General features: G+C 42.7%; 1 protein-coding gene across 1 annotated transcript; it reads left to right on the forward strand.

Moving 5' to 3' along the window:
* Nucleotides 1–4,251: 4,251 nt before the first annotated feature.
* On the forward strand, nucleotides 4,252–13,429 carry LOC130922206 (transcriptional repressor scratch 1-like). Its single transcript, XM_057846818.1, has 2 exons — nucleotides 4,252–4,408; nucleotides 12,660–13,429. Exons 1-2 carry the CDS (start codon nucleotides 4,252–4,254, stop codon nucleotides 13,427–13,429), a joined length of 927 nt encoding a protein of 308 aa, XP_057702801.1.
* Nucleotides 13,430–27,661: the final 14,232 nt, after the last annotated feature.

Raw genomic sequence — 27,661 nt, forward strand, 5'->3', positions numbered from 1 at the left:
TCAATATTTTTCATCAGGCACCTGAGCACATGTCTTATTAGTCAGTAAAACAGTCAGTCGGTCGGTCGGTCGGTCGGTCGGTCGGTCGGTCGATCGATCGATCGATCAATCAATCAATCAATTAACTCTTGCTGTTGGGGCAGCGTCCCGTCTCTGTACATTGACCCGACCAGATAAACAATTTTTTCCCCCACTGCTGAACGCAAGGCTTGCCTCGCGGTCGTTTCCAGCCAACGATCTTTGGGTTGAACTGCAGAATAGCCTTTATGGGATGGTCGGGAGGAAGTCGGAAGACATGATCAAACCAGCAGATGCGGCGCTGTGCAGCCAGGCATGATACTCTTGGCTGGCAGATTAATTCGCTGTTGAAAATCCGCTGGGGCTACCTGATGTTTTCAATGGTCCTGAGGGCCCTGCCATTAAAGTCATCTAGACTAGCATTCAGAGTCTTATTTAAGGGCCATGTTTCCGGGCCATATAGCAGAACAGAAAGCACTGCCAAGTTGTAGATCCTGAGCTTCCTCTTATTGGAGATGGTCCTGAAAGACCCCTTAGTCCACCTCCACTCTACTTATTCTCCTAAATAAGTGGAGTATAAAAGACACCTGTCCACAACATCAGTCAGTCACACTCCAAACTCCCCTATGGCCAAGACCAAAGAGCTGTCGAAGGACACCAGAGACAAAATTGTAGACCTGCACCAAGCTTGAAAGACTAAATCTGCAATAGGTAAAACGCTTGGTGTAAAGAAATCAACTGTGGGAGCAATTATTAGGAAATGGAAGACATACAAGACCACTTATGATCTCCCTCGATCTGGGGCTCCATGCAAGATCTCACGCCGTGGCGTCAAAATGATAAAAAGAACGGTGAGCAAAATCCCAGAACCACACGGGGGGACCTAGTGAATGACCTACAGAGAGCCAGTACCACAGTAACAAATGCTACTATCAGTAACACAATGCGCCGCCAGGGACTTAAATCCTGTACTGCCAGACGTGTCCCCTAGTGAAGGGATCTGTCGTTCACTTGAGTAAACGAATCCATTCCGGTTCGTTCAGTAAAAAGATTCGTTCAAACAAATCGTTCAACGAATCGTTCGCCCCCCTCATCTCCCTCCCCGCCCAAATGAATGGTTCGGTTAGTGAACGGGAAGTGACGTTGCCGAACGAATCACCAAAGATCGTTTTGCAGTATAACTGAACGGGAAGTGACATTGCTTGGTGCCTCCCTCTCTTGCCCACAGGCTCCTCATTGACCGCTCATAGTAGTTTCAGAAATGAGTGGCAGGCGATATCATTCTGCTATCACAGAGTCTACAGACAGCCTCGTCTCCCTCCCGCTGCTGCAAAAGCGAGGGAGAACTTCCGCGTCGTCTGTCGTATTTGTATGGGCTCAAAGTCATGGCTTGTGCTTGCATTTCGATTTAGGACACGGTTAAACATTTTCCTTTTGTGGGGGGAGTGGGGTATACAATACAATACACAATACAATGCTGCTGCTACCAGCCAACGCAGCATGCTTGCTGTCACGAAAATAAAAATAAATTGAAAGTTTAATTTCTAAATATGGAACGACCAACACATCATATTTACCTCTCGCTCTGTTGTATTTTTGTTTTTATGCTCATCACTATTATTTTTGGTCACTATTGTTAAAACTAAAGTGTAAATAGCTTGTTGTCAAATGTGCTGCTCTGAAATAAAAACAATACTACATTTGATATTTGACAGTTTAATTGCAAATCAGTATTAAGATGATCGTATTGAATTTTTGCACTGGTATTAATAAATAAAATAATCCGGTCAGCTCCCCTGTCGTCCCCTCATCTCAGATCGTCAAATGCTGACGAGAAATAATTGTTTGCTCTTTACAATGTCGCCTTTCTACTCTCATTATTCTGTTAAGAAAAATGTAGACATATTGCGACATCTCCCGTGTCCGCGTGCGTTGTTTTTGGGCGCTTGAGTAGCACAAAATGGACGGATTGACATAATTTGTCAAACCACCAACACCCGACATGCTCTGACACGAAAAAAAAAATAAAACAGACGGAAAAAATTGACATGTATATAATTTCATTGCAAATCAGTATTATGGTGATCATACTACATATTCTTTTTTTCTATGCACATATTAGGTTAATATCGCTGCCATGAAGCCTCCATATAGTAACAGTTCTCTGCCCCCTTCACTGCCGTCACGTGACTGCAGCTCAGCTTTTGCTTGCCTAGTAGCTACCCGTGTTTTAAATTACTGTAAATTTGATAGTATGTCGTCATAGGCAGTCCCGAGTCTGTTGAGAAAAGTAGCAGACTAAACCATGCTCGCTAGATTTGTGTGGTGTTTTTGTATGTTTGAGCAGCATTTGATAGGCTCCACGTTAACAAGTATGTGACAAAGTCATTTCCTTTCATTTTTTTGACTCGTTCACCGCATAGTCATTACTGGAAAGTCAAGTTAGCAGCAAGCTAGGTCAGGAACCGGAGGACCGAGTCACTGAACGGGAAGTGACAAAACTCAGTCTTGCCCGCCTGCCTGCACGCTGGCTGCTTATTGGCCACACGTGGAAGTGAGTGACAGACGCCCTGATTCTGTTTCCGCTCCCTCCCCTGCCCGCGATGAGGCTGGCGTCTGATTGGTCATGTGCGATGTCAGAAGACGCTGCCGCTTGCTCAACGCCCTCCCACACAGCGAACAAGCCCCAACTCCATAGAACGAATCAGTGCAGATGGTGATTAGTTCGGTCTCGTTCAACCAAACAATTCGTTCAAAAAGAACGAATCGTTCGCGACCGATACAACACTAGTGTCCCCCTGCTGAAGAAAGTACACGTGCAGGCCCGTCTGCGGTTCACTAGAAAGCATTTGGATGATCCAGAAGAGGACTTGGAGAATGTGTTATGGTCAGAGGAAACCAAAATAGAACTTTTTGGTACAAACACAGGTTCTCATGTTTGGAGGAGAAAGAATACTGAATTGCATCCGAAGAACACCATACCCACTGTGAAGCATGGAGGTGGAAACATCATGCTTTGGGGCTGTTTTTCTGCAAAGGGACCAGGACGACTGATCTGTGTAAAGGAACGAATGATTGGGGCCATGTATCGAGAGATTTTGACTGAAAATCTCCTTCCATCAGCAAGGGCATTGAAGATGAGACGTGGCTGGTTCTTTCAGCGTGACAATGATCCCAAACACACAGCCAGGGCAACAAAGGAGTGGCTTCGTAAGAAGCATTTCAAGGTCCTGGAGTGGCCTAGCCAGTCTCCAGATCTCAACCCCATAGGAAATCTGTTGAGGGATTCGAAAGTCCGTGTTGCTCAACGAGGGGGGGGGGGTCCACATTCTGTCTCTCATAGTTGAGGTTTACCCATGTTGACGATTACAGGCCTCTCTAATATTTTCAAGTGGGAGAACTTGCACAATTAGTGGTTGACTAAATACTTAATTGCCCCACTGTACCCAACAATGGCGCACTGTTCAAAACTGAAAAGCTACTGTACATGAAATGTACCCCACATTTGCAGTTCTAGATTTTTGACGGCTACATTGACTGTGGTAATGATAAATTATGATAGACAGACAGGTTAAAAGGAAGGTGGCGCGTGTTGGGTGTGGTATCAACTGTGTTCCCTACTCCATTTAGAGACAATGGAAGGCAAGATGTTTTGTGTCGTGTCACCCACATGCTCCTGCACCACTTTTGTCTCCAGTCAGCGGGTTGTAAGGGGGAGGAGGACACGCATGGAGGAGGCAGCAGTGGTCGTGTGGTGCTGATGGTTCAACTGTGTGTGCGCGTGTGAGTAGAGAAAGCGCAGACGGCCTGTGGTAATTTGATGTGTCTCTCCTGGGATGTTTGATGGATTAATGCTAAGCAGCTCCTCAATCCAAGCACCACCTGATCTTTGGGGCATTTGCCCCACATATAAAAGGCTGCAGTAATGCTGAGCTCAGCTTGTTGAGCCATCTAACACCCCCCCACAAAGGCCCCCTCCTCCCCTGCTCTCTCTCTCGCTCTCTCTGTGCCTGTCTTTTCCTCACCACTTTCCATCTTCATCTCCATCCTGTCTATGCTTTTTCTCTTTCTGCTGTTTTTCCACAAATTTCCTCATTTCTTCACTTCCGATACATAGAGTTTTTAACTGGTTCATTTCTTAAAAAAACTTTATTTGGCATTTACACCATCATCAATATTAGTGCATTTTTGTACTGTTTTTAAACTTTTTTTTTTTTCAAATTAGGGAGCAAAATGCCACGCTCGTTTTTGGTGAAACAGCCCAAGGTCCACGATTCCCAGCTTTCGAACTACTATCACCAGAATCAACAACACTGGGACGATTCCTACTCTGTGACACATGCCATCACAGAGTCAGCCACCAACTTGGCTGTTCATTTAAGTGAAAATGGTGAGTTGTTTCCTCTTCTTTACGAGTATGTCTGGTATAGCAGCATTTGTTCATGTAGGTATTTCAAAATGACAACAACCTAGTATGCTTACAAGGACAGAAATAACTTGCTTAAATGATCTGGAGGAAGCATTTGTCCCATCTGAAAAGCCTAGGGGATAATTTTGTACTTCATTGGACACTCTTGTCAAACAGAGTAATACCCAAACTAGATCAAACAACTGAATTTTTGACGAATCGGGCACAAAATCCAGCACAAGCTTTCGCCAGTTACAAAAAAAAAATCTAAGCGATAGCCACATGGGACTGTGTCGTCCTTACGTGATGCAGGTGTCCTTGAGTCTCACCTCTTTTCATCCCCCACCTCCCTTCCTCATCTCTCCACCTCTCTTCATCTGATCGCCCAGGATGTTAGATAGCCACAGGGAGTAGGACTGCAGCAACACAATCCATACGTGGAGCAGGAGGAAGTGATGGAGCAGTGCTTTTAGGGGATGGGTATCGACTAGAAAATAGAGATTGCTACAGGTAATTCAATAAAGTGCAACATGAGCAGTACATTGGCAAGCGGTAGATTTTCATTTGCAGGGTGTGCGATATTAACAGCAGGCATTGCTTTGTGTTTGGCTATATTCGGCAGTGAGAAGAAATGTATGAACAGACTTTACACCTACTCGTCGCCAACCCCATTCGAGTCATTTGTCCCCCAGATTTAGAGTGCCAGCTGTCTGCTTGCCTTTGTTTTGTTGTGTGCGCTGGTGGGGGCTCTATATAACCATGGACTGCTGTCATGATCAGACCCCCCCCACTCCCAGCCCCCCTTCACACACTCAGAAATAAAGACCCTCCATTTCCCCCTTTGCCAAAATGCAGCTCACCACCTGTCACTCAGTTGCCCCATTACCATACGCATGAAACCCCTAAAAGTGTCACATCAATGAGCTGATTTGCCCGCTAATACTGAAGTACTGCGCCTCACTCGCGATGATGCGGGGACACTTCCTGTTCATATCAATTTGTCTCCTGTTGATTTCGGGCATACGTCCTGTTGATATCAGTTCACTTCCTGTTGACTTTGGGACATTTCGGGGACACTTTCTGTTGATATTGAGTCACTGCCTGTATATTTGGGGACATTTCAGGGACACTTTCCTGTTGATTTGGGGACATTTTGGGGACACGTCCTGTCGATATCAGTCCATTTCTGGGACATGTGCTGTTGTTACCAGATCATTTCCTGCTGATTTGGGGACATTTCGGGGACACGTTCTGTGGATACCAGGTCACTTTCTGTTGATTTGGGGACATTTCAGGGACATGTCCCGTCGATATCAGGTCACTTCTTGTTGATTTGGGGATATTTTAGGGACAAGTCCTATCGATATCAGGTCACTTCCTGTTGATATGGGGTGATTTCGAGGACACATCCTGATGATTTGAGGACATTTCGCGGACACTTCCTGTTGTTATAATGTCACTTCCTGTTGATTTGGGGACACATCCTGTTGATATCAGGTCTTCCTGTTGATTTGGGGACATTTCACGGACACTTGCTGTTGATATCAGGTCATTTCCTGTTGATTAACGGACATTTCGGGGACAAGTCCTATTGATGTCAGGCCACTTCCTGTTGATTTGGGGACATTTCAGGGACACATCCTGCTGATATTAGGTCACTTTCTGTTGATTTGGGGACACGTCCTGTCGATATCAGGTGGAGGTTAGATCGGGCCTAAAGAATCCAGCCCGACCCGACACGGCCTGCTGGTATTGAAGCCCGACCCGGCCCGATCAATTAACTAGATTTCCAGGCCCGAGCCCGAAAAACCATTTTTTTTTTTTTTTTTTTTGGTTGTAGTGATGCGGGGGGAAAAAACGCAGCAGCAGCAATTTATTTTCATTTTTTCGAGTTGGCAGAAAAAATGCAGTTTTCTTAATGTTTAAATAGTCTAAATATTTTTATGATCATTATAAAAGAATTTACACAACGAAATAACGCTGAGAAAGTTTAATATAAAAAAAAAAAAACATGCGGTTTTGCAGACACACAGAGGAGAAGATTCAAAAGGATCACATTTGTGTTGCCTTTGTGTGCATAAATAAAAGTGTCTTTCGTAATGAATCGCAAGCGCCACAGCGGTAGGAGAAGAAGAAAAAGTGGGCGGCGCCACGGCATTCATGTGCATGCACAAGCAAATGCACAATACAGAGAGCCTGCTCTCGGTTTTATCCCGTTTTTTAAAAATATAATTTATTAGTCTGGCGTGGTGGCCTGACCCGACCCAACCCGAACGTGAATGCTTAACATTTTGGGCCCGACCCGGGTCGGGTCGGGTTCGGGTTCAGGCACAAGATCTAACCTCTAATATCAGGTCACTTCCTGTTGATTTGGGGACATTTGGGTATATTTCTTGTTGATATCAGGTCAATTCCTGTTGAATTAGGGGATACGTCCTGTTGAATAAAAAAATTGGGCGTGCATAGCTGTCAATGGCTTAGCCTATTTTGGGTGGGTGTGTTGAATGTCAATGTGCTGTAATGATAAGTGTGTGGTCAAAAATCACAGCCACACGTTTTTTCTGCCATTTAATAATATGAATGGAAAATTTGGACGTGCATAGTCATCAATGGCATGGACGTGCATGGTCTGCAAAAATGTCATATATAAAAAAATGCCACAAACCAAAATCCATTTTGCCACACACCAAAAAAAAAGCCACATATCAAAATACATTTTGCCACATGGCAAAAAATTCCACAAGGGAAAAAAAAAAAAAAAAAAAAAAAAGCCACATGACAAAATCAAATTTGCCACATGGCAAAAAAAAAATGCCACATGGAAAAAAAATGCAGCATGGCAAAATCAATTTTGACACATGGCAACAAAATTCCACATGGCAAAAAAATGCTATGTGGCAAAAAAATGGCACATGGCAAAATCAATTTTGCCTCATGACAACAAAAAATGCCACGTGGCAAATACCACTTTTCGTTCTCAGCCCTGCTGGACATTTTGGGGGCACTTCCTGTTGATATCAGTTCACTCCCCGTCGATTTCCGGGATATGTCCTGTTGTTATCAGGTCACTTCCTGTTGAAATTTTGACGTACATTGCAGTCAATGGCTTGGACGTAAATTGGTGTGAATGGCATGGACGCCAGTTAACTTGAGCGCCAGTTAAATGTCAATTGGCTGTCATGGTAAATGGTCAAAAATCACAAGGCCTTGCAAAGCCCCATCAATTACAGTATATTCAGCTTTTTTAAGAGCACTTGTTGAAATCACAAGATACAGTATATTGATCGGGGCAACGATGCTCTGAGGGCTCATTAATATTTCATACTCTCAGTCTTCTTCATACTTGCGGTATTAGTTTTCATATTGATGAATGCTTAGGTCAAACAGATGGCACTTTCATTTTAACAAGTACAAATGTGCTGTGGCGCAACTACACGTTGAGCAGCATATATGGGCGCGGGGCAACGGGGTCGCTGTCACGAGAAATCCCCCCAATCACTCCCCGTCCCAGTCAAAATTACTTCCACTCACGTTTTTTTTTTTTTTTTTTTACTTACAACTTTTTATTGTTCGTTAGGAAAATCAATAAATTGTTGCCAATGAATTTGATTACTGATTTTTGACGGCAGCAATGAGCAGTCTTGTTTGGGTCCTTGTTTGTGTGTAATGTGAGGCTGCACCCGCGCCAGTGGTTAGAGCATGAGAGAGAGTTCACTGCAACACTCAGGTTGGGTTGCTGAATCAATAATACAGGTAGTTCCCGGTTACAACATACAGGAAACGTAGAGCAGGTAGTACTAATGGCACGTGAGTAAGAGCTCATGTACACACGATGAAGGACGTACTGTATTTGCGCACACAAGGACGAGCGCACGCGCATACAGGAAGAAGAGCGCATTTGCTTCCACAAAGAAGTTGCGCAGCCGAGAGAGAGAGAGGATAGATGACAGCTGCAAGCCTACACGCACATTTGTTGCTTGTGAAGCATCCACAGAGGCAACACCTGTATATACAGTAACACCTTTTGTACTGTTTATTGTGCGTTTTCATTTGTGGTCGAATACTTGGGGCGAGTTTAAGTGATTGAGTTTGATCATGTGTGGATGCTAACTGATACATGCTAATCGTTGGTGTGGGTTGTTATTGCTGTATCAGTGCCCGTCATCAGTTCATCAAATCCCCCTTAACTTTTATTCTAATACATCAAACCAAACAGAACAACCAACCGGAAAAGAAAACGGAGAGAAAAAAAAACAAAAAAACAACAACAACAAAACATGACGAAAACCACCCCCCACCCCCCAAAACCCCCGGCACATATCTCCGAACCCATGTATTGTTATTATAGTTCCCCTTTAAAGGGGAAAGGAACAAAGGCTAAATAACAAAAGTATACATCTATATTATGAGGGTTTTCAGGCATATTTTAAAAAATTATATCAAGATGACAATCTGCTCTCCTAAGATATAACAAAAAAGGGTTCCAAGTATTCTCAAAGGACCCAGATGATCCACCTAGTGTCAGTCTAATTTGTCCAATTTGAGAGAATACAGCATCTCTTTATTCCAATAGCCTTGTGTAGGCCGTACTGAAGATTTCCATTGCAAGAGAATTAGCCTCCTGGCCAAAAAGGTTGAAAATGCAATGAGGTCTCTCTTCAGAGGAGGAAGAGAACGTGCAGATGGAGCTACACCAAACAAGGCAGTCAAGGCATTTGCTCCACCATCTTGACAAGGACAGTGCAATGACCTAAAATACATGTTTTGGATGGGTATTTTGAGATATAGGGGTGTTTAGGGGTACATAAAGGGGTAATTCCGACTTATGTCACGTCGCCACCATCGGAGCGGAACTTGTTCATAACCAAGGGACTACCTGTATTACAAAGTGTCGAGAGTTAGATTGTCTTGTGAGTTGTCAGATCCAGTGTGCCTCTGTCAGTGGTGAGTAAATGAAGCCAATTGTATTGTTTGTATTCTTTGTTGATGATGAAACGTTATTACCTAGCGCGATACGGTAACCTAATTAGTGATTATGCTAATCTGTGTCTTAAGTGTCTGTTTGTATTGTGTTTTGGAGAAGCATATATGTAACCACACACATGAGGGTCAGGCGTACTTCTATCTGTGCTATCAGGCTGTTTCGGCATACGGATATATGCAAACCACGGCCGACGAAACTGATGAATGCGCTTTTTTAAAGTTTCGCGAGCTGTGGGACACTCGAAAAATGACTCTCATTCTCATCTCCTTCTCCTCGCTAAGTTAAATGGTACCTCGATGTGTGTTTGTGTGGAAATGTAGTTCACGAACAACAACAAAAGCTATTCACCTTCTCACCGAAACTAGTAAAACTCTTTCCACGACTGTTATAATGCCTCTTACTCCTTGAAAGAGAAAAAGTCGCTGTCGTCGTGTGCAACAATGAAAAATAAATGCGCTGGTGCTTGGGACTATGATAAATATGCTTGCTGCTTTTCACTTCCTGACAGTGTCGACGTCAGGCTACGTGTTTCCTTCTGTTTTGTGTTTGCCGTAGACCGCTCTTCACACTGTGCTGACACTAGTTTGAAAAGGCCTTAACAAGAACGGGTCGTTGCGCCCCTGCTAATGTGCTACTACAGGCTGAAAGCTGTGACGAAGAGCGTGAATGCCCTCTACTGGCTAACTCCTAACCTATGAACCTATAATTATTTATATTTGTTCAATGCTGTTTTGCTACTGTGTTCAAACTTATGCATAAAAGAGTTAGCCTTCTTCTGTAAACAAAATGAATGCTCCTTGTTTAATACCAGCAAGATTAGATAGCATCGGAATGTGGATTTCTCTGACACCATGTCAGTATTTTTCCATCGAATTCAGCTCTGGCCAATCCCATGGCTTGGTCCATGATACTGATTTGCAAAAGGATAATACTGTATATGCTCTGACCCGGTGGTTGCTCTGAGAAGAAGCATTTTTTTCCTTTATCCACCTCTAGCGAGGGCAAGTCTGTTTTAATTGGATTTTTCCCATCATTTGTCTGTATTTAGTTTGGTACTTTATGCAATGTTTTATCTATTATTATTATTATTATCATTTGCACAGTGCCCTCCCGGGTTGGCTCAGCTTGGGTCATGTCTCCTTGTACTGGTTGCTGGGGAGATGCTGCCCGGTACAATACCGCAAACCCCTCTTGGCTCCGCTTGCGCCTCCGTCCCTTGAGCCTGTCTCTGGCTCCGCCCGTCTCCTGGCCTGCGGCAGCTGCCGCTGCCCTTCTGTTGGCGGTGTCGCCGGCGGGCCCTCCTGTGGCCCGTGGGATCTGGGGTGGGGCTTGTTGTCCCCTGCTGGGGGGGTGGTTGTCCCCTGGTCACCGGCTCGTGGCGTCCGTTTGAGGATACCGAGTGGGTACCGGGGTGGTGGAGGGCAGTGATTGTGGTCTGGGGCGGAGGGAGGTCTGCCTTCGTTGAGAGTTGTAACCCCTTAATTTTGATGCATCATACACCGAGGATGTGGGGTGGCTTGGACCTCCTGGGGGGTGGTTGACGTTATTGTAGGCCCCGTCATTCCCACACCTCTTCTAACGCACCACATACATCATACTTCACAGGTGGACTTCGGTGAGGGGCGATGGGATGTGTGGCTGGGAAGACCTTCCATGCGGCGGTCACACTGCCGTCAACCTGGCTCTCCTATTTTAATGCATACATTGCACTACCCTCCCCACACAATCCCATCACGGTGCTGGGTAATGGCTGCCAGATCCCCGACTGGCAGCCAGAGTAATAGGGCGGTAGGTGGGTCCCACAATTTTCTCTATGGTGTGGTTCCCAGGGCGTGGCCTCCTCTTCTCCTGGGCTGCCGGTTGCGGGGCTGTGGGGTCAGGTTTCTGGTCCTGCACCGCCCTGCGGCAGCTTCTAGGTCAGGGGTGGGTAAACTATTCCACAAAGGGCCGCAGTGGGTGCATGTTTTCATTGTAACCTATCAAGAGGAAACCTTTCACCAATCATGCTCATACAAGTGCAATCAGTTGATTGCAATCAGGTGCATCTTGTATCCCGGACCTATTATTGGTTAAACTGCCTATGCTTGATCAGTTGTAACAAAGACCAAGACCCACTGTGGCCCTTGAGGACCGGTTTGCTCACCCCTGTTCTAGGTGCTCTCCTGCTTCCGTCTCCCCCTCTCTGTTCTATCTGGGTATCCTCCTTGTTCCCCAGCACAGAAAGCTGATTGAGGGCCGGTGGGTCAGCGGGGTGTTGCCCTCTCCGGATGGCCCAGTGGGCCGTGGGGGTCCCGCGGTGTGTCGTGTCGGTTGGGGGGTTGTGGCGCTGACTGGTGGGCCGAGTGGGCACCGATGGTGGGGGCGGCCGAGCGTCCCCTCATCCCTTTCCTGAAGGCCGGCTAATGGCGTAGCCGATGGTCCAGGGAACCACCCTGGATCCTGGGGGCATGGCAACTGCCCTTTAGCTGGAGCTGCGGGAGGAGGGAATAGAATGTTAACATGTACACACGTACAAGTGATTGACATATGACTGGGTTCTACAACTCTCATTGCTGATTTGTGTACGCTCCACCCCACCTAATCACATCTCTTTTTGACTCACCCCCCCTCCTCTTTCTCCCTGGCCCCCCACATGGTGTCCACGAGAAATACAATTCACTAATGATAGCACCACTATTCATAGTTGGTGTAGGCGTTCAATGTATTTCTTGTTGTTGTGTGTTCTTCTCTTCTTCTGTCTCTGTCTGTCCTCTTCTATTTTTTCGCCCCCCCCCAATATTCCCTTCCTGTTTACTGCTTACTCCTAATAAACAAAACACACTTAATAATCACAACAAGAGGATTTCATATTCCCATGTGATACATTAAAATTGTTCAGACCATAGGGACACTCAAAACAGATTCCCATTCTCCATGTCTAAGCAGCTGAACAGGACAGGTTATTATTATTTTTTTTTTCATTAGTGTTATGTAATGTCATCTTGTTTTAAATGTGCACCATAGTCTATCAAAGTGAATTAAAAAAAAAAGCATGTAGTTGAGATTTTTTCATTTTCTCTAAACCCACAGGCAGCAATAAGTACACAATGAAGTCATCAGCCCTGATACACAAAAATTAAAATTGGGCTCAATGCAAATAGAGTAGTATATACATACCAGAGTTCCACAACTCCAGCAACAACAAGAGCCTCAACCTGCCTGCCTGTAATAAAAATCCTTCCTCCATTAAATAAATCTTTCTTTTTTCAGGCTACATCCACGATTACGTAATTCCCTCGGTGTTACAAAAAAAGAAGATGTCCAAAGCGGCCTCTGAGATGTTGTACTCCCAGGGATGTATCGCTGGAAGCAGCGGGGACGAATTTTCTGACCATGACACGGATGATCCCGATAGCCCAGTCTCCAACACATCAGTTGAGTCAGACATAGCAGTGAGCACCATCGACGCCTTCCTCGTCTCTGACGGGCGCTCAAGCCGGCGAACAGACCAGAGATGTCGATCAGATAGCGGCAAGGGTAGAAAGGTCGCCGTCCGTGCTTCAAAGCCTGTGACCAAAGGTCGCCACGTGTGCGGTGAGTGCGGCAAATCTTACGCGACGTCATCGAATCTGAGCAGACACAAGCAGATTCATCGGAGCCTGGACAGCCAGCAAGCCAGGAAGTGTCCCACTTGCCACAAGTTGTACGTCTCAATGCCGGCATTGTCCATGCACATGCTGACCCACGACTTGAAGCACAGCTGCACGGTGTGCGGTAAAGCCTTCAGCCGGCCCTGGCTCCTGCAGGGCCACATGAGGTCCCACACCGGCGAGAAACCGTTCGCCTGCGCTCACTGCGGTAAAGCCTTTGCGGATCGCTCAAACCTGCGTGCCCACATGCAGACGCATTCGGCATTCAAGCACCACTCATGTAAACGCTGCCACAAAAGCTTTGCACTCAAGTCTTACTTAAACAAGCATTACGAGTCAGCGTGCTTCAAAGAGCACCGAGCGGAGGACGAATGCAGCTCAGAGGACTAACTATGCAATTCCTGCAAAGAAAAAAGTGCTTGCTAGGCCTCTGAGGCTGATCACATGCATGCATTTTTATTCCTGCCTTTTGATACATGCAATAAGATTTGAATAATGACTCATACTAGTCGGGAATTCGATGGGAAGATTACATTTTATGATACGATAAGATCACACTAAACTGTTTTGGTTTTTTAAATGATGATTTATTATGCAGCCTTGCCCTGAAATTTGTCAGGAACCAATCTTGCTATTTCCCTACAGTCAGCTGGGCTAGGCTCCAGCTCACCAGCAGAGGCAAACCCTGTTTAGGATAAGCGCTCCAGAAAATGTAATAATTTATTCAAATATTTATTTGTATTTATTATTATTTATTGTTGGATTGATTTTGATGCAATGAACTGGTTTTGTTAAGAACAAAAGCCAAAATAAATCCTGGTGTAATATAATTATTCTGTCTGATCACGTTGGTGAAGACAATAAACATGACCAAATGGAATTATTGATTCATTTTTTCCCCACATCTGACACGATCCTGACACCCGAATAAGGTTGATAACGATACAATACTATATAATTTTTTTCCAGATATACAAGTAGTCCCCGGTGCTCGATTTATGCGATTTAGTCTCGTCCACCATTTAGTCTCCAGTCATTTTTTTTTTTTGTCGCCTAAACAGTACCTTATTGTACCTCACAGTATCTTAATTTCTTACTTTATTATTATGACGTGTTCTGTCCTCACTAAACGTGAAGTTGTTCAGCTTTACAGACATCAAACAAGCCAATTCTGCTTTTTGAAGCTTTTTACTTCTTTCACTTTTGACAATGTGTCAATGACACATTGACAATGTAAAGCTGTACACATATGTACACTTATGATCAAAATGACACGCATTTTAACAATAAAGTACTTGACACAAAACAAATGGTGTTCAAAGTTCAAACGTCCATCAAGTCTGATCAATATGTAAATTTTGTTGATTAAATTGGCCTAATTTGCTTAACAAAATCCGCTAGCTTAAATGCTACGAATGCTAACGTATTTACAATTCTCTTGGGCCAAACCAGAAAGGGGAGCTACAGATGGCGCCATGACAATGTCCTCTGGGCACTGGTAGACATATTGGAGCTGGAAAGAGTGAAAAAGAGACAGACCAAGGCAAGACAAACGCCAGCTATCCAGTTCCTTAAGGAAGTGGAGAAACCACCTGCCTCCAAGATGATCAAGAAGAGCCTCCTGCAAGCGGCACAGTCGTGGGAGATGAGCGTGGACCTGGGAAGAAAGCTACTCTTCCCCCAGGTTGTTCAAACATTGTTGCGGCCTGATGTGTTCATATGGTCTGAAGAGGCAAAGAAGATCATCTTGATTGAGCTGACTGTACCATGGAAAGATGGGTGCGAGGAGCCTGCGGAGAGCAAAGCTACCAAGTATCAAGACCTAGTCCTTCAATGTCAGGAGAAAGCATGGCAACCTTGGCTCTTTATGATTTAGGTTGGCTGCAGAGGTTTTCCAGCACAGTCAGTCTGGAAGACACTTGACTTACTGCCCTGGGAATCGGAGGACATGAGAGGAGGGCAGAGGTCCGTAGGCCGGGGGAGACCACAGAGAGAGGATCTTGTTGGCTTTGGAATAGGAGGGAGGTGTTTGTTTAGCTGGGGACCAGGAGAAGGTAGGCAGTAACTGGCCATCACTGCCAGCCCGCCAACTGGAGGGCGTCGTGGTTCATGGTCGAAACGCCCAATGAAGGTTGGACACCACCTGATGACATCTTCTCCTGGCTGAAAACTACAGTCATAGTATCGTGACTGTAAGAGGTAGCATTGATGTAGATGTATTCATTAGTTAGCCTCAGGGCTCCATAGTGGCTAAGCTGGCACGAGTCAATTGTCCCGTCTTAGCATGCAAATAAAAAACAACATATGAGCACATGAAAATCATGTAATCAATAGTGTTGGCTATGTTTTCAGGATAAAGTTACAACAATTTACCGTTGTATATCAATAACTGTAGTATGAACAGCAACGTTTGTAATCCAGCAGCTGTGCAGGGAACAGACTGCAGAGCAGAGTGATATTTTTTTCCACCAATGGGTTTATGTCGTAGCCAGTAGCAAGTAACCACAGGTAATATTATCCCTCGTTCTTCATAGGGAATTTGTGGAATTTTTTATTTTCCCATTTCCTTTGTCTATTTCCACAGCCTGTATATGCACATTTCACCTTGTTGCCGTTTTTCAGTCGACTCAGTAGACTGATGCTGCATTCAAGGAAGGTGGCGAGAGAGGGGCGAATGATGAGGCCTCTGGGATACACGCATACACAGATAGTCGAGGTCCTCTTAGCCAATTGGATGCCAGGAGGATGCTAGGCAATAGCCAGTGGCAGAGTAGCTATAAGTATGTTACGTTCAGTAAACTCTGGGAGCTGTGAGTACCAGCTAATTTTGCCTTTCTTATCCTGAAATTTCTTTCGTAACAAATGTAAGATGTGCTTTAATGCTTTTGCACGCTAAGGTTAATAATGTGTGTTTAAAACTAATAGCTATAACTGTAAGATAAGCTTGTTTTTGGGTGCCAAATATATTGCTCACCTACAGCTATTATACGCGCACTCCCAAGCTATTATGAAGAATACAGTTTTAGCCCATGATCATGTGCTCACCGGTGATTGATCACAACCTACTGATAAGTAGATGCACACACATGTTGATTCATCACACGTCTCAGTGCTTTTCCATCAAGCTACAGTACTTTGATTGCAAATGTGGGGTCAAAACAAAGATATCTTGCCTGCTCAGGTAATTCAATCAGGAAGGTTTAATCAGGAAGTGTGACTGTTCAATCACTGACTAGAATAAGGAATTTGCCCGACCGAACTTGCCACGTTGGACAACAGTGTTGTAACTGTACTCTGCTCATCAACAAGTCCTCAATAAAAGCAGCGAGCCCCAGGAAGAGAGTGAGAGAGAATTACTGACATTGCGAGTCAAGCTCTCTCCCTGACGGCCGTCAGTGAAAACATGTCTGCGTTCCTGGTCGGATCCTTCTCCCGTCCCTTTCTGGGTCTTTAATTAATTACAAAAGTGAGTTTAGACCTAACACAAGAAGCAATATTTTCTCGTTGAGCTGGTCTTAACCTGAAATTTCTGTATGTAGAGACGTTCGTAAAGGTACCACTGTACAGTAAAAATGTCAGTGGCATTGCAGGCACAAATAACACTGCTTGTGAACTGTAACGTCCTCGGGGTCATTTTTGTGTCCCTATTATGAAAGGTTGTTATGGACTTTTGCGATTTCCCCACATATGTGGAGATTGGGGGGGGGGGGGGGGGGGGCGAAAATGTCATTGCATGTAATTGACTTTCCAATATATGAATAAAAAATTAAGACTTTGTTGGTAAAATGTTTCTTATAAAAGTTGTAAAGCAATAAAACAACCAACAAAAATGAATAAAATGAAGAAAAAATATATTTTTATAATGGGTCAAAATTAATTTTTAAACAGATCATGTGACTAGCACCTTAGAAACATTAATTTGCTTTGCTTAGCCAAAACTACCTGAGGACAGAACAAAACAAGATGGATATATGTATTTTTTTTTTCAAACCTAAGCTTTCAAAAGCGACAACACCTAATGAACGAGAACCAAGGATTAAAGATGTGGACCATGAAACGCTGGAGAGCACCGCCAAAATGGTGAGCTGAGTTTCAGTTTGTCCCACTAAGGACGCTAATTGCACAACAGAGCCACAACCTGGCGTACCATATTCAATCAACGACGTCTTTGGCCAAATGAATAGCTGTCCTAAGCAGCCTAATTTAGAATTCGACTCAAAAATGATGGGAAACAAAAAAAAACGCTCATTTTCGATGTATGATTATAAACATTCCTGGGTGGAATATTCAGTCAAAAAGGATGCAGCCTCCTGTTTTGCCTGCCGCCATTTTCAAACTCACCACGGTGAGGATTCGTTTCGCAAGGGTGTGAGTGACTGGAAAAACCTGGCATTGAATTGAATATCTCCGCAGAACGCAAAAATTGGCGTCTGCTTCTCCACAGAAAAACGGGCGTGCTCACCCACACACACACACATACCTGAGGAAGTTAATTTTATAGCTGACACTGCTTTTCGGGCTCATCAACATATTTTGCCCTCCCTGCCATCAAAGTCAAAGTCCGTCTATGTGTCCCCAGTGTGTTTCATTCAAATTCAGTCTATAAAACAACTACTATAAGATCAACAATAAATAAATATTAATTGTCCTGAATCTTTAATCATGTGTTGTTTTTATATTAAAATATATTATTTGATTTTGAAAAAAAAAAAAAGTTTTTCTGTTCGTCCCTAGTGTCACTGTCCACTCTGTCAAGTTGTGTTGTTCATTATTAATGACATACATCACTCTTCTGTGATAACATCACACCAGTGGTGGGAAATTCAAATGTGGTAAGCAATTGTATTTTATTTAAAAAAGAAATAAAATGAAAAATCAGATTTAGCAGTTTTATGAAGTACATTCAGTGTGGTTGATGATAACGTGTCCACTCTGTCAAAGCTATATATATGTATATATATATATATATATATATATATATATATATATATATATATATATATATATATATATATATATATATATGTATACACACACACACACACACATATATATATATGTATATGTATGTATATATATATATATATATATATGTATATATGAATGAATCATTTCAAATGGTTTATTTGTCAAATGATTGATTTCTCAATCAATCAATTAGCCAAAGTCATGTTAGCTATTATGCCAGCAAACCTAGGCTGAGGGTTAACTTTAGCACAAAATGCCCCCTTTGTTAATGTCCACCCTGTTTCGTCCAAATGGCACCCTATTGAAAAAACAATAAAAAAGACCCCTCCCATGACTTCTCAATTCTACCGTAAAATGTTTCTGTATTTCGTTCCCCATTTCCGCCACCAGATGGCACACCTCGCAAACGTTTATTAGTAGCTCAATGCTGGGCTCATTTGTGGTTGAGTCAGCATTGTTGCTCCAATTTGGAAGAAAACCGAAATAAGCTCAACAACTGTACCAGTTATTTCAGAATCAGCATCAGCTTCCATATAGCCATGTTTGGAAATTGAAACAGCCTGATCATACGAAGCATGCTGGGTCGGGAAAGGAGTCAAAAGAACTGGATTTGCTGGTTCAGACCAAGACCCATACCAAGCTTTCAGTGACCTCAGTCCCTCATGTCCCATGGGAAAAAAGAAATATGTGTCTTAATGGCCCTCAGAATGAATACAGCTATTTTAGGTCAAGTACACATGAGCGTATGCAGTTACTAAATGCAACAAGTTGGGGTTTTAAAAAACACCTGATAGGTGTGTGGCTGTGTAATACGCACTATAGTTTTTCTTAAGCAAACATTGAGTGGCCTCTCACGATAACTTTTTTTTTTAATATATAATATATATTTTTCTATAAACTATCATTTCGTATAGGGTGCACTTGTGTTCCCAGTAGAAATTAGGCTGTATTTTTACTAAAGTTGGACAAATACTCACTCAATTGATTTTTTTGGGTGTGTTTTATCAATTGCCATTTATTATAAATTCAAGGGTACAGGGTCCTAAATTCTATTTTAAAATTAATTTTACTTGATGTGTGAATGAATTAATAATTAATTAAATAGAGTTTTAAAATTTTATTTAACAACTCAGCCCGTATAAAATAAAAAATAAAATAATTTGTCTGTATTATACAGCAGAGTTTTAACAGATTAAAGTGCCTCAGACTAACAATATGGCTCAAGTACCGTTTGGCATATTACCCAAAATTGACTGCCAATTTAAAGAGCAGACAAGCACAATACAGTAACAATAGCTAGTGTTCCAAAAAATGTGTAAACAACTTGTCTGTTAAATTGAACATTTCACACAAATAAATGCAGCATTTGCAGTTTTACACTAAATGGCCTGAAAGCTGTGTGAGATATATATATATATATATAAAAAAAAACCCTCACACACTTAACTGAAAAACATTACGCTAAACCAGGGGTCAGCAACCTTTTTTCTTGTCAATCAGTGTGCCACACCGAGACGCACATCCAATTTTTTATATCCAACAGAGCTGTAATTTTACCCCAAAGAAAACAACATGAACATATATTGAAATCGTATAACTACCATTCTTTTTCAATTAACTAAAAAATAAATGCATATTGTAGAAAATTTCAAAACTTGAAAATAAGTGCAACAGTTCACTAGCTCGTTGTTCACTATCAACTTAAACAGTAAATTATATGCAGCATTTTAGATATTCTTTTATATTACAAAGATAAAAGATGCCTACCTTAATGTGATCCCTGGCCCTGTTTTCCTTGGCTCAGCTCTGATTTCGGGGTTGTACTTTGTGACTTTTAGCTGCTTATCCTTTTTTTTTGAGTGTCTCTATGTTAGTCAAGCCATCAACCAAAATCTCTGAGCTTGACAAAATCGCCTCTTTGATATTATATATATTCACCATCAGTTTTTCTTTTTTTCATCAGGTTTTCCTTGCTTTGCAATGCAGTGAGCAAAGTGATAGCTTGCTTCGGTGGCGGTGTTTTTAGCAGTGACAAAGGTTTTCAGGGTGTGTTTGTTTACTGTACCTGGACACAGCACGTTTTAATGTCTCTGCCTTGTCAGACTCATCCTTGAATGAATTTTCATGTTTTGTCTCATAATGACGTTTGACACTTGTTCTCCCCGGGGAGAGGCACGGGCCCGGATGGAGCCGCCGCGGCCCCCGGGAAGCTGGCTCTTGCGGTGCGCACGAAAGGCTCGGGCGCGGGCCCGGGTGGAGCCGCGAGGAGCGAGCCTTTCCCCGGGGAGAGAAAGCCTCCCTATCGCGGTGCGCACGGAAGCCTAGGGCGAGAACCCGAGTGGAGCCGCTTCTCCCCGAGGAGGCTGGCTCTCGTGGTGCGCATGGAAGCCTCGGGCGCGGGCCCGGGTGGAGCCGCTAGGAGCGAGCCTTTCCCCGGGGAGAGAGAGGCTCGCTCTCGTGGTGCCCACGGAAGGCGCGGGCGTGTGGGGCTAGAAGACTGATCTAGCCCCATACCAGCCCGGGTGGAGCTGCGGGTGCAGATCTTGGTGGGGGAATAACACTCTTAAATACAGTCTTGATGAGATTGAATTGGCTGCAGTTACGACGTTGGGAACGCTGACTCTGGAATAAAACACGATTTGACCAACATTGTGACAGCCGATGCCTACCAAAAATGACGTAATGTCAGAGGTTATAAAATCGCGCCAGCGGCCCTTCCCGCACAGAGGGCGCCAGTGGGCAATACGGGTCAAGTCTGTGAAAGCATCCAACCCGCTCCATTCTCGGGACATCTTTTTATACGTGAAAGCAATGACGTGAGTAAATCCCATGTCTCTTTACACAGGAATTCCCTTGGATGTGTGTGTGGCTTAAATAACAGGGCGCGCAACAGAAAATGTCTGAATTTCAGGTAAAAAGGCGCTTTTTTCTTGTTTTTTTGCCATGCGCTCGCGTGTCACTGGTTAACCCTTCGCGTGCCAGTGCTGACACGCGTGTCATAGGTTGCCGACCCCTGCGCTAAACTGTGTGTAAAGGTGTTTAGAAACACTGCTTAAGTTAACCATACTCTTATTTTTTTTTAACCAACTTCTCAGGCAAACTAGCTTGTTGACATTTTCAGATAACAGAGCAGACCTTTTCTTTTGAACAATGTACCCTGTCAAATAAAACAGTCTCTCGCAAGGAACGGTTGTGGCAGGTGTGACCAGATACTTTTTTTGCAAGGTGGGCCAGCTTACTGTTGGCACTATTGTGTGCAGATCACCACTGTAGTGGGCATGAGTCCATGCTGGCACTGCCTTGTACCTGTCTAGTGGTTTGTCATTGGTTGTTTGTTGTTTGTTGTTTGTTGTCATTGGATTTTCAAGGCCCTCGTCTTCAACTATGTTAATGGGTCTACACTCTACCATCTCTGGCTACCCATGTAGCGATAGCAGTAGTCAACCTACTTGGTTTCTTTTTGTTGGCAAGTCCGAGTCCACACTCTGCCAGTGTAGCTTGATGACTGTGGCTTGTTTCCGTAGTGTTAGCGTCATTGCTAACACTAGCGAAGATATGCTTTGCCCGAAGGTGGTACTTTAGGCTGGTTGAGCTTCGATCGAAGAACAGTTCATCACAGCAGTATGTGCACACAACTTTGGTTTTATCCAGGTTTCCATTAGGCAGCTTTTTAAAACGGAATTTGGTCATCATCCTCACTCATCGTGGCTGGCATTTTGTCCTGAATTGCCGCGCGGAGAATGTAAACATCAGCGTGTGGGACTACGGTGTGGCCAAACGGTAAAGCGGTAAATAGTGTTTTAAAAAAAAAAAAATTTTTTTATGCGTTAATATTTCCAAATTAATCATGGTCGTTAACGCGTTATTGTTGACAGGCCTAATATATTTATATATATTTATATGTGACATTAGATGATTTCTCGCGGCACACCTGATGATCTCTCACAACACTCTAGTGTGCCGCACATTTGCACAATTCCGATTTTTTGTCATATCTGTTTTTTTGGCGTGCCCGTTCAAACTGCCTTTGGCTATTGAGCCCGTTCAAGTATTTCGCATGCGCACTAATTCGCAATCCGACACACACCGCTGAGGAAACTGACCCGCATGCGCAGAAGCATCAAAACAAATAACTACGCACTGTGCGAGTTTGTGTGCATGACGCACACACATAAGCCTTATGTGTGTGTGTCAGTTTGCCCCGACTCGTCCATGTAAGCAATAAGCTCATTTGGCGCATTATCAGGCTTATCCATTTCTTCAATGTATTTTTTTATGACTGTGGTCAAGCCCGCCTCCTGCATAGTAAAAGCTAAGCGCTAACGCTAATGAACAGCTACATCGCTGCCGTCTTGTGTGCCACTCTCGCTGTTTGCTGACGTAATTGCTGCATGAATTCCGATTTGGGAGACTTCAGACCGCCGCCATATTCTGGAAAAATGTGGCGCAGATCAGATTTAAACAACATACGCAAGTGACCCAGATCGGATTTACAATTCGTTCAGACCATCAAGATAATGCCTCACTCGAGTCGGAAAAGCATGAAAAAATCGGATTCGTGCCTTAAGACCTGCGGTATGAACCTAGCTTAAAAGTGCTGATGCAAGCCACAACCATTCCAGGAAAAAACACACCCACTTGCAGCTAGGTCCCTCCTCCTTCTGGTACAGATATGGAAGCAGATAATTTAGATGGTTAAACAGATATAGATAGCAGTATACTCATCAGAAGTGGGTAGTACCGCATTACATTTACTTGAATAACTTTTTAAGAAAAATGTACTTCTAAGGTTAGTTTGACCACACAAAACTTTTACTTGAGTAGATTTCTGAAAAAAGAAACGCTACTCTTACTCCTCTACATTGGGATACACTAGTCGTTACATTTTCCCCTTTATTCTACATATTAGATTTTACTTTTTTGGGTGGGGGGCCAGCGATTCCAACAGTAGCTCTACCAGTTTCACCAACAAGACGTCCCAATAATATTCACATGACTTCATTATACCAATCAGAGTCAAGCTTGCCATTCTATGATTACGCCGACCTGTTCAACAATCACGTAGTGATTTTATAGCATCGTAAAAAAATTATTAGAAATAAAGCGCCGTCATCAACATTACACTTTTTTTTTTTTGGGCACCGACTGACAACGGAAAACCGGAGATACCTTTTGGTTTCATAATAGGATTTTTTTTTTCAACTGGAGGGAACTCATGTTCTTTGGACGAATAATGCTAAATTTCTATGGATTTTTTTCTCTCGCCAGAATTCAATGTTTTTTTTACTGTTGCATTTCTTTGGTTTAATGTGGTAATGTAATGTTATAGTAGAGTATAATAATAATAGTTCATATAAATAACTTTGTGCTGAGAAAAAAAATACCATAGTTCCCAAAAAAAAAAAAAAAAAAAAATCAAACATCTTAAGCAGTTACTCACAATGTTACTCATGACTTGAGTATTATTTTCACCAAATACTTCTTTTTACTTATACTTGAGTACATTTTTTGGATGACTACTTTAACTCTTACTTGAGTAATATTCTTGCTACTCTTACTTGAGTACAATTTTTGGTTGCTCATCCCTAGTGGACACAAAACATTTTTAAGTCCATTTTTTTGTGCAAAGATTCTAAAAGCTATTTGCGATGTCAAATTAAAGATTGGATCGACAACTTTAATTTTATGGCCAATATGAGGAAAATAATTTTCAAGAAAATTACAGTCATGTGAAAAAAATTAGGAAACCTCATGAAATATTCAGTTCTTTATTAAGAAATGTTCACATATCAATGTCTGATCTTGTTTTTCTTTATCTCTGGAAAAGAAAGTGATTTAACTGCAAGTAAACAAAAAAATAAGAGTGTTTTGCTCATTAAACCAAATATAACAACAAAAATACATTTTCTAACTGAGGAAAAAGTAAGGACACCCTACCACTAAATAGCTAGTGTTAGCCCTTTTGGCTGAAATAACTTCCGTGAAACACTTTTTGTAGCCATTTACCAGTCTTTGACATTGCCCTACTCCTCAACGCAGAATACTTTCAGCTGTGAGATGTTTAAGGGGTTTCTTGCATGTACAGCACCCCACAGCATCTCAATGGGATTAAGATCTGGGCTTTGACTCGGCCATTCCAGGACTTTCTTCCTTTTCAGCCAGTCCTTGGTGGATTTACTGGTATGTTTTGGTTCATTTTCACGTTGCAGGGTCCAGTTTCGCTTCAGCTTTATATTTTTTCACAGATGATCTCACATGTCCCTCAAGCACCCTCTGATACACGATAGAATTTATGGCGGATTCTATGATGGTGCGATGGCCAGGTCCTGCTGGAGCAAAGCATCTCCAAACCATGACACTTCCACCTCCATGCTTCACAGTTGGTATGAAGTTCTTTTCCTGGAATGCTGTATTGGGATTACGCCAAACATGTCCTCCGTTCTGGTGTCCAAATAATTCCATTTCAGATTCATCTGTCCTAAGAACATTTTTCCAGAAGTCCTGGTCATTGTCTACAATCACTCTGGCAAACTTCAGTCTGGCCTTCATGTTCTTATTGGAGACTAAAGGTTTACTCCTTGCACAACTTCCATGAAGGTTAAACTTGTGAAGTCTCTTTCTGATTTTCGAGGCATGCGCACTAAAAACATCAGCAGTAGCAAGAGCCTGCTGTAGGTCCCGTGATGACATTTTAGGCTTTTTGGAGACTTCTTTCAGCATGTTGCGGTCTGCTCTCAGGGTAAACTTAGTTAGACGGCCAGACCTGGGCATGTTGGCAGTTGTTTTGAATGTCCTCCATTTGTAGACTATTTTCCGGACAGTGAAATGGTTGATTTTATATTCTTTTGAGATCTTTTAAATTCCCTTACCAGACTCATAAGCGTCTACAATCTTCTTTCTGAAGGCCTTAGATAGCTCCTTTGATCTCACCATGGTGTTTTCTCTCACTTCAACAGTCAGGGACACACCAAACTAAATATGAGGTTTAAATAAGGCAAGCCGCCTTCAAAACACTGGGTAATGATGTTTTAATCATGTACAACTGAGTTGATACCCCTGTGTGTGATTTTAGCCATTTAAGTGGGATTGAATGTGGGGGTGTCCTAATTTATTCCTCAACAGAAATTTCATTAATTGTTTAGTTCCATTACTTGAATCTCTCAAGATTGTTAAAATTGATATTAAATATCCATATGACCAAATATGTTAGAAAACACACTAATTTTTCCACATGATTGTATATCGTAAACGGACACTCTGTTTTGAACACCACAGTTAATGAGTCTTTTGGAATTTTAACATAAACATAAATAATTTATTTTCATGGAAGATGACACATTTGGAGCTCGTAAAAAGCAGTAGGGGTGTGGAGGCTCAATCATTCATTCTACAGGCCTGACGACGACAATAACGGATGATGCGACATTTGACCCCAAGCGTAAGCGTCGAGGGGCCAAAATCAGGATGTAATTAGGGTTAGAAACGTAAATTGTGACTAAATATAAACAAATAATTTTTGCCACAGTGTAGACTGCTTTTGTTCGATAAATATTTTATTTTGTTGGCTTCCAACAATTAATTAACGTCCCAGCATGTTACAACATAGAAAAATGAATGATATTGTATGACTCGATCCACTTAAACCCGGAAGTCTACAAAAAAAGGAAGCAGAATAACCCTTTGGGATACTACTGTTTGCTAATCAAGGAGGATACGACTGTTAAATCCATAACAAGCGGCGGATGAGCCTTTTTATGGCCTTACTTATCTGATCTGAACGCATGTCTGCTACAATACATTGGACAGAGATTTATTACCAACTTTAGATTTCATGAATGTGATAAACTCCTTATCAGCAAAAGCCTTCACTCAGGCGTCCCAGACTCAGACTTTGGAGGAAGCAGACAGATGCAGCAGAAGCACCAAAAGCGGGCCCCATTGACATTTAGGACTGGAGAGTGGGTTCCACTGAATGAATTGTGAGTGAACTTCCTGGATTACTTGATGTTCTGTCGGTTCGGGGGCCCATTAGGAGAGGATGGGGTGACCACTTCCATAAGGTCAAAATGGAGGACATATTAAAAAAAAAAAAAACAGCCGACTTGTGGTTTATTTTCATCAACATGAAAGTTTTGCACGGTTTATAGATCATATTTGTGTAGCCAAATAGTAAAAAATACCAATTTGGACACTATATTTAGTGTACAGTCCCGTGTTTTCATCTTGCAAAGAAGAACAAATCATATTTTGAAATGGTGTTCTACTAAAATATGCAACACGGCACAATGCCCTACCAATGACCAGTAAACTTGCACACGCATGAACACATAAGTTAAAAGCAGTGAGTACTTGTTATTTTCGTTTTTACTGAATTTTTTTTTACCTTTCTATAGCCTCAATACTTTGTTTTCCTCTGATAACTTTTAAGCATTGTGTTTTCTTGTGGTAGCTTTAAAGTAGAGTGTTTATCTGTTGACCACATTAGTCACGTAGTGAATTTAAACCACCCTTATTTGATATTACAGTGTGTCACAAAAGTGAGTACACCCCTCGAATATCTGCAGATATTTAAGTATATCTTTTCACAACACTGACAAAATGAAACTTTGACACAATAAAAATAAGTCTGTGTGCAGCTTATAAAATAGAGTTTATTTATTTTCCCTTCAAAATAACTCAAAATTTAGCCATTAATATCTAAACACCTGGCAACAACAGTGAGAACACACAGCATGGGAACTACGTACATCCAAATTGAGTATTGCTTGTCATTTTCCCTCCAAAATGTCATGTGACTCATTACAGGAGTGCTGTCAGCATTGCTGCAGAGATTGAAGAGGTGGGGGGTTAGCCTGTTAGTGCTCAGACCATACATCAAATTGGTGTGCATAGCTGTCACCCCAGGAGGAAGCCTCTTTTGAAGACAGTACACAAGAAAGCCTGCAAACAGTTTGCGAAGACATGTCAACAAAGCACACGGTTTACTGGAACCATGTCCTATGGTCTGATGAGACGGGTGGGCTTTCTTGTGTACCTTCTTCAGAAGAGACTTCCCCCTGGGGTGACAGCCTTGATGTAGAGTACGGCGTATGGTCTCAGCACTAACAGGCTGAGAACACCATCCCTACTGTGAAGCATTAGGGTGGTAGCATAATTGTTTGGGGGGCGGGGGAGGGGGGTGTTTCTGCACATGGGACTGAACGACTGCACCATGCACTATATTAAGAAGAGGATGACCAGTGCCATGTATTGTGAGTGACAGTGGCCCTAAGCAGCGTGCCAGAATAACCAAGGAGTGGCTTCGCAAAAAGCATATCAAGGTTCTGGAGCGGCCTAGCTAGTCTCCAGACCTAAACCCAATAGAAAATCTTTGGGGGGAGCTCAAACTCAGTGTTTCTCAGTGACAGCCCAGAAACCTGAATGATCTAGAGAAGATCTGTGTGGAGCAGTGGTGCAAAATCCCTGCTGCAGTCTTTGTAAACCTGGTGAAAAATTACTGGAAAGGTTTAAAAACTGTAATTGTAATTAAAGGCTACTCTACCAAATATTAACATTGATTTTCTCAGGTGTTTAAATACTTATTTGCAGCAGTATAATACAAATAAATTGTTAAAAAAAAACATCTGTATTTTTTTACATTGTCTGTCACAGTGG

The sequence above is a fragment of the Corythoichthys intestinalis genome, chromosome 9 (assembly GCF_030265065.1).
Source record: "Corythoichthys intestinalis isolate RoL2023-P3 chromosome 9, ASM3026506v1, whole genome shotgun sequence".
In the NCBI taxonomy this organism is placed as follows: Eukaryota; Metazoa; Chordata; class Actinopteri; order Syngnathiformes; family Syngnathidae; genus Corythoichthys; species Corythoichthys intestinalis.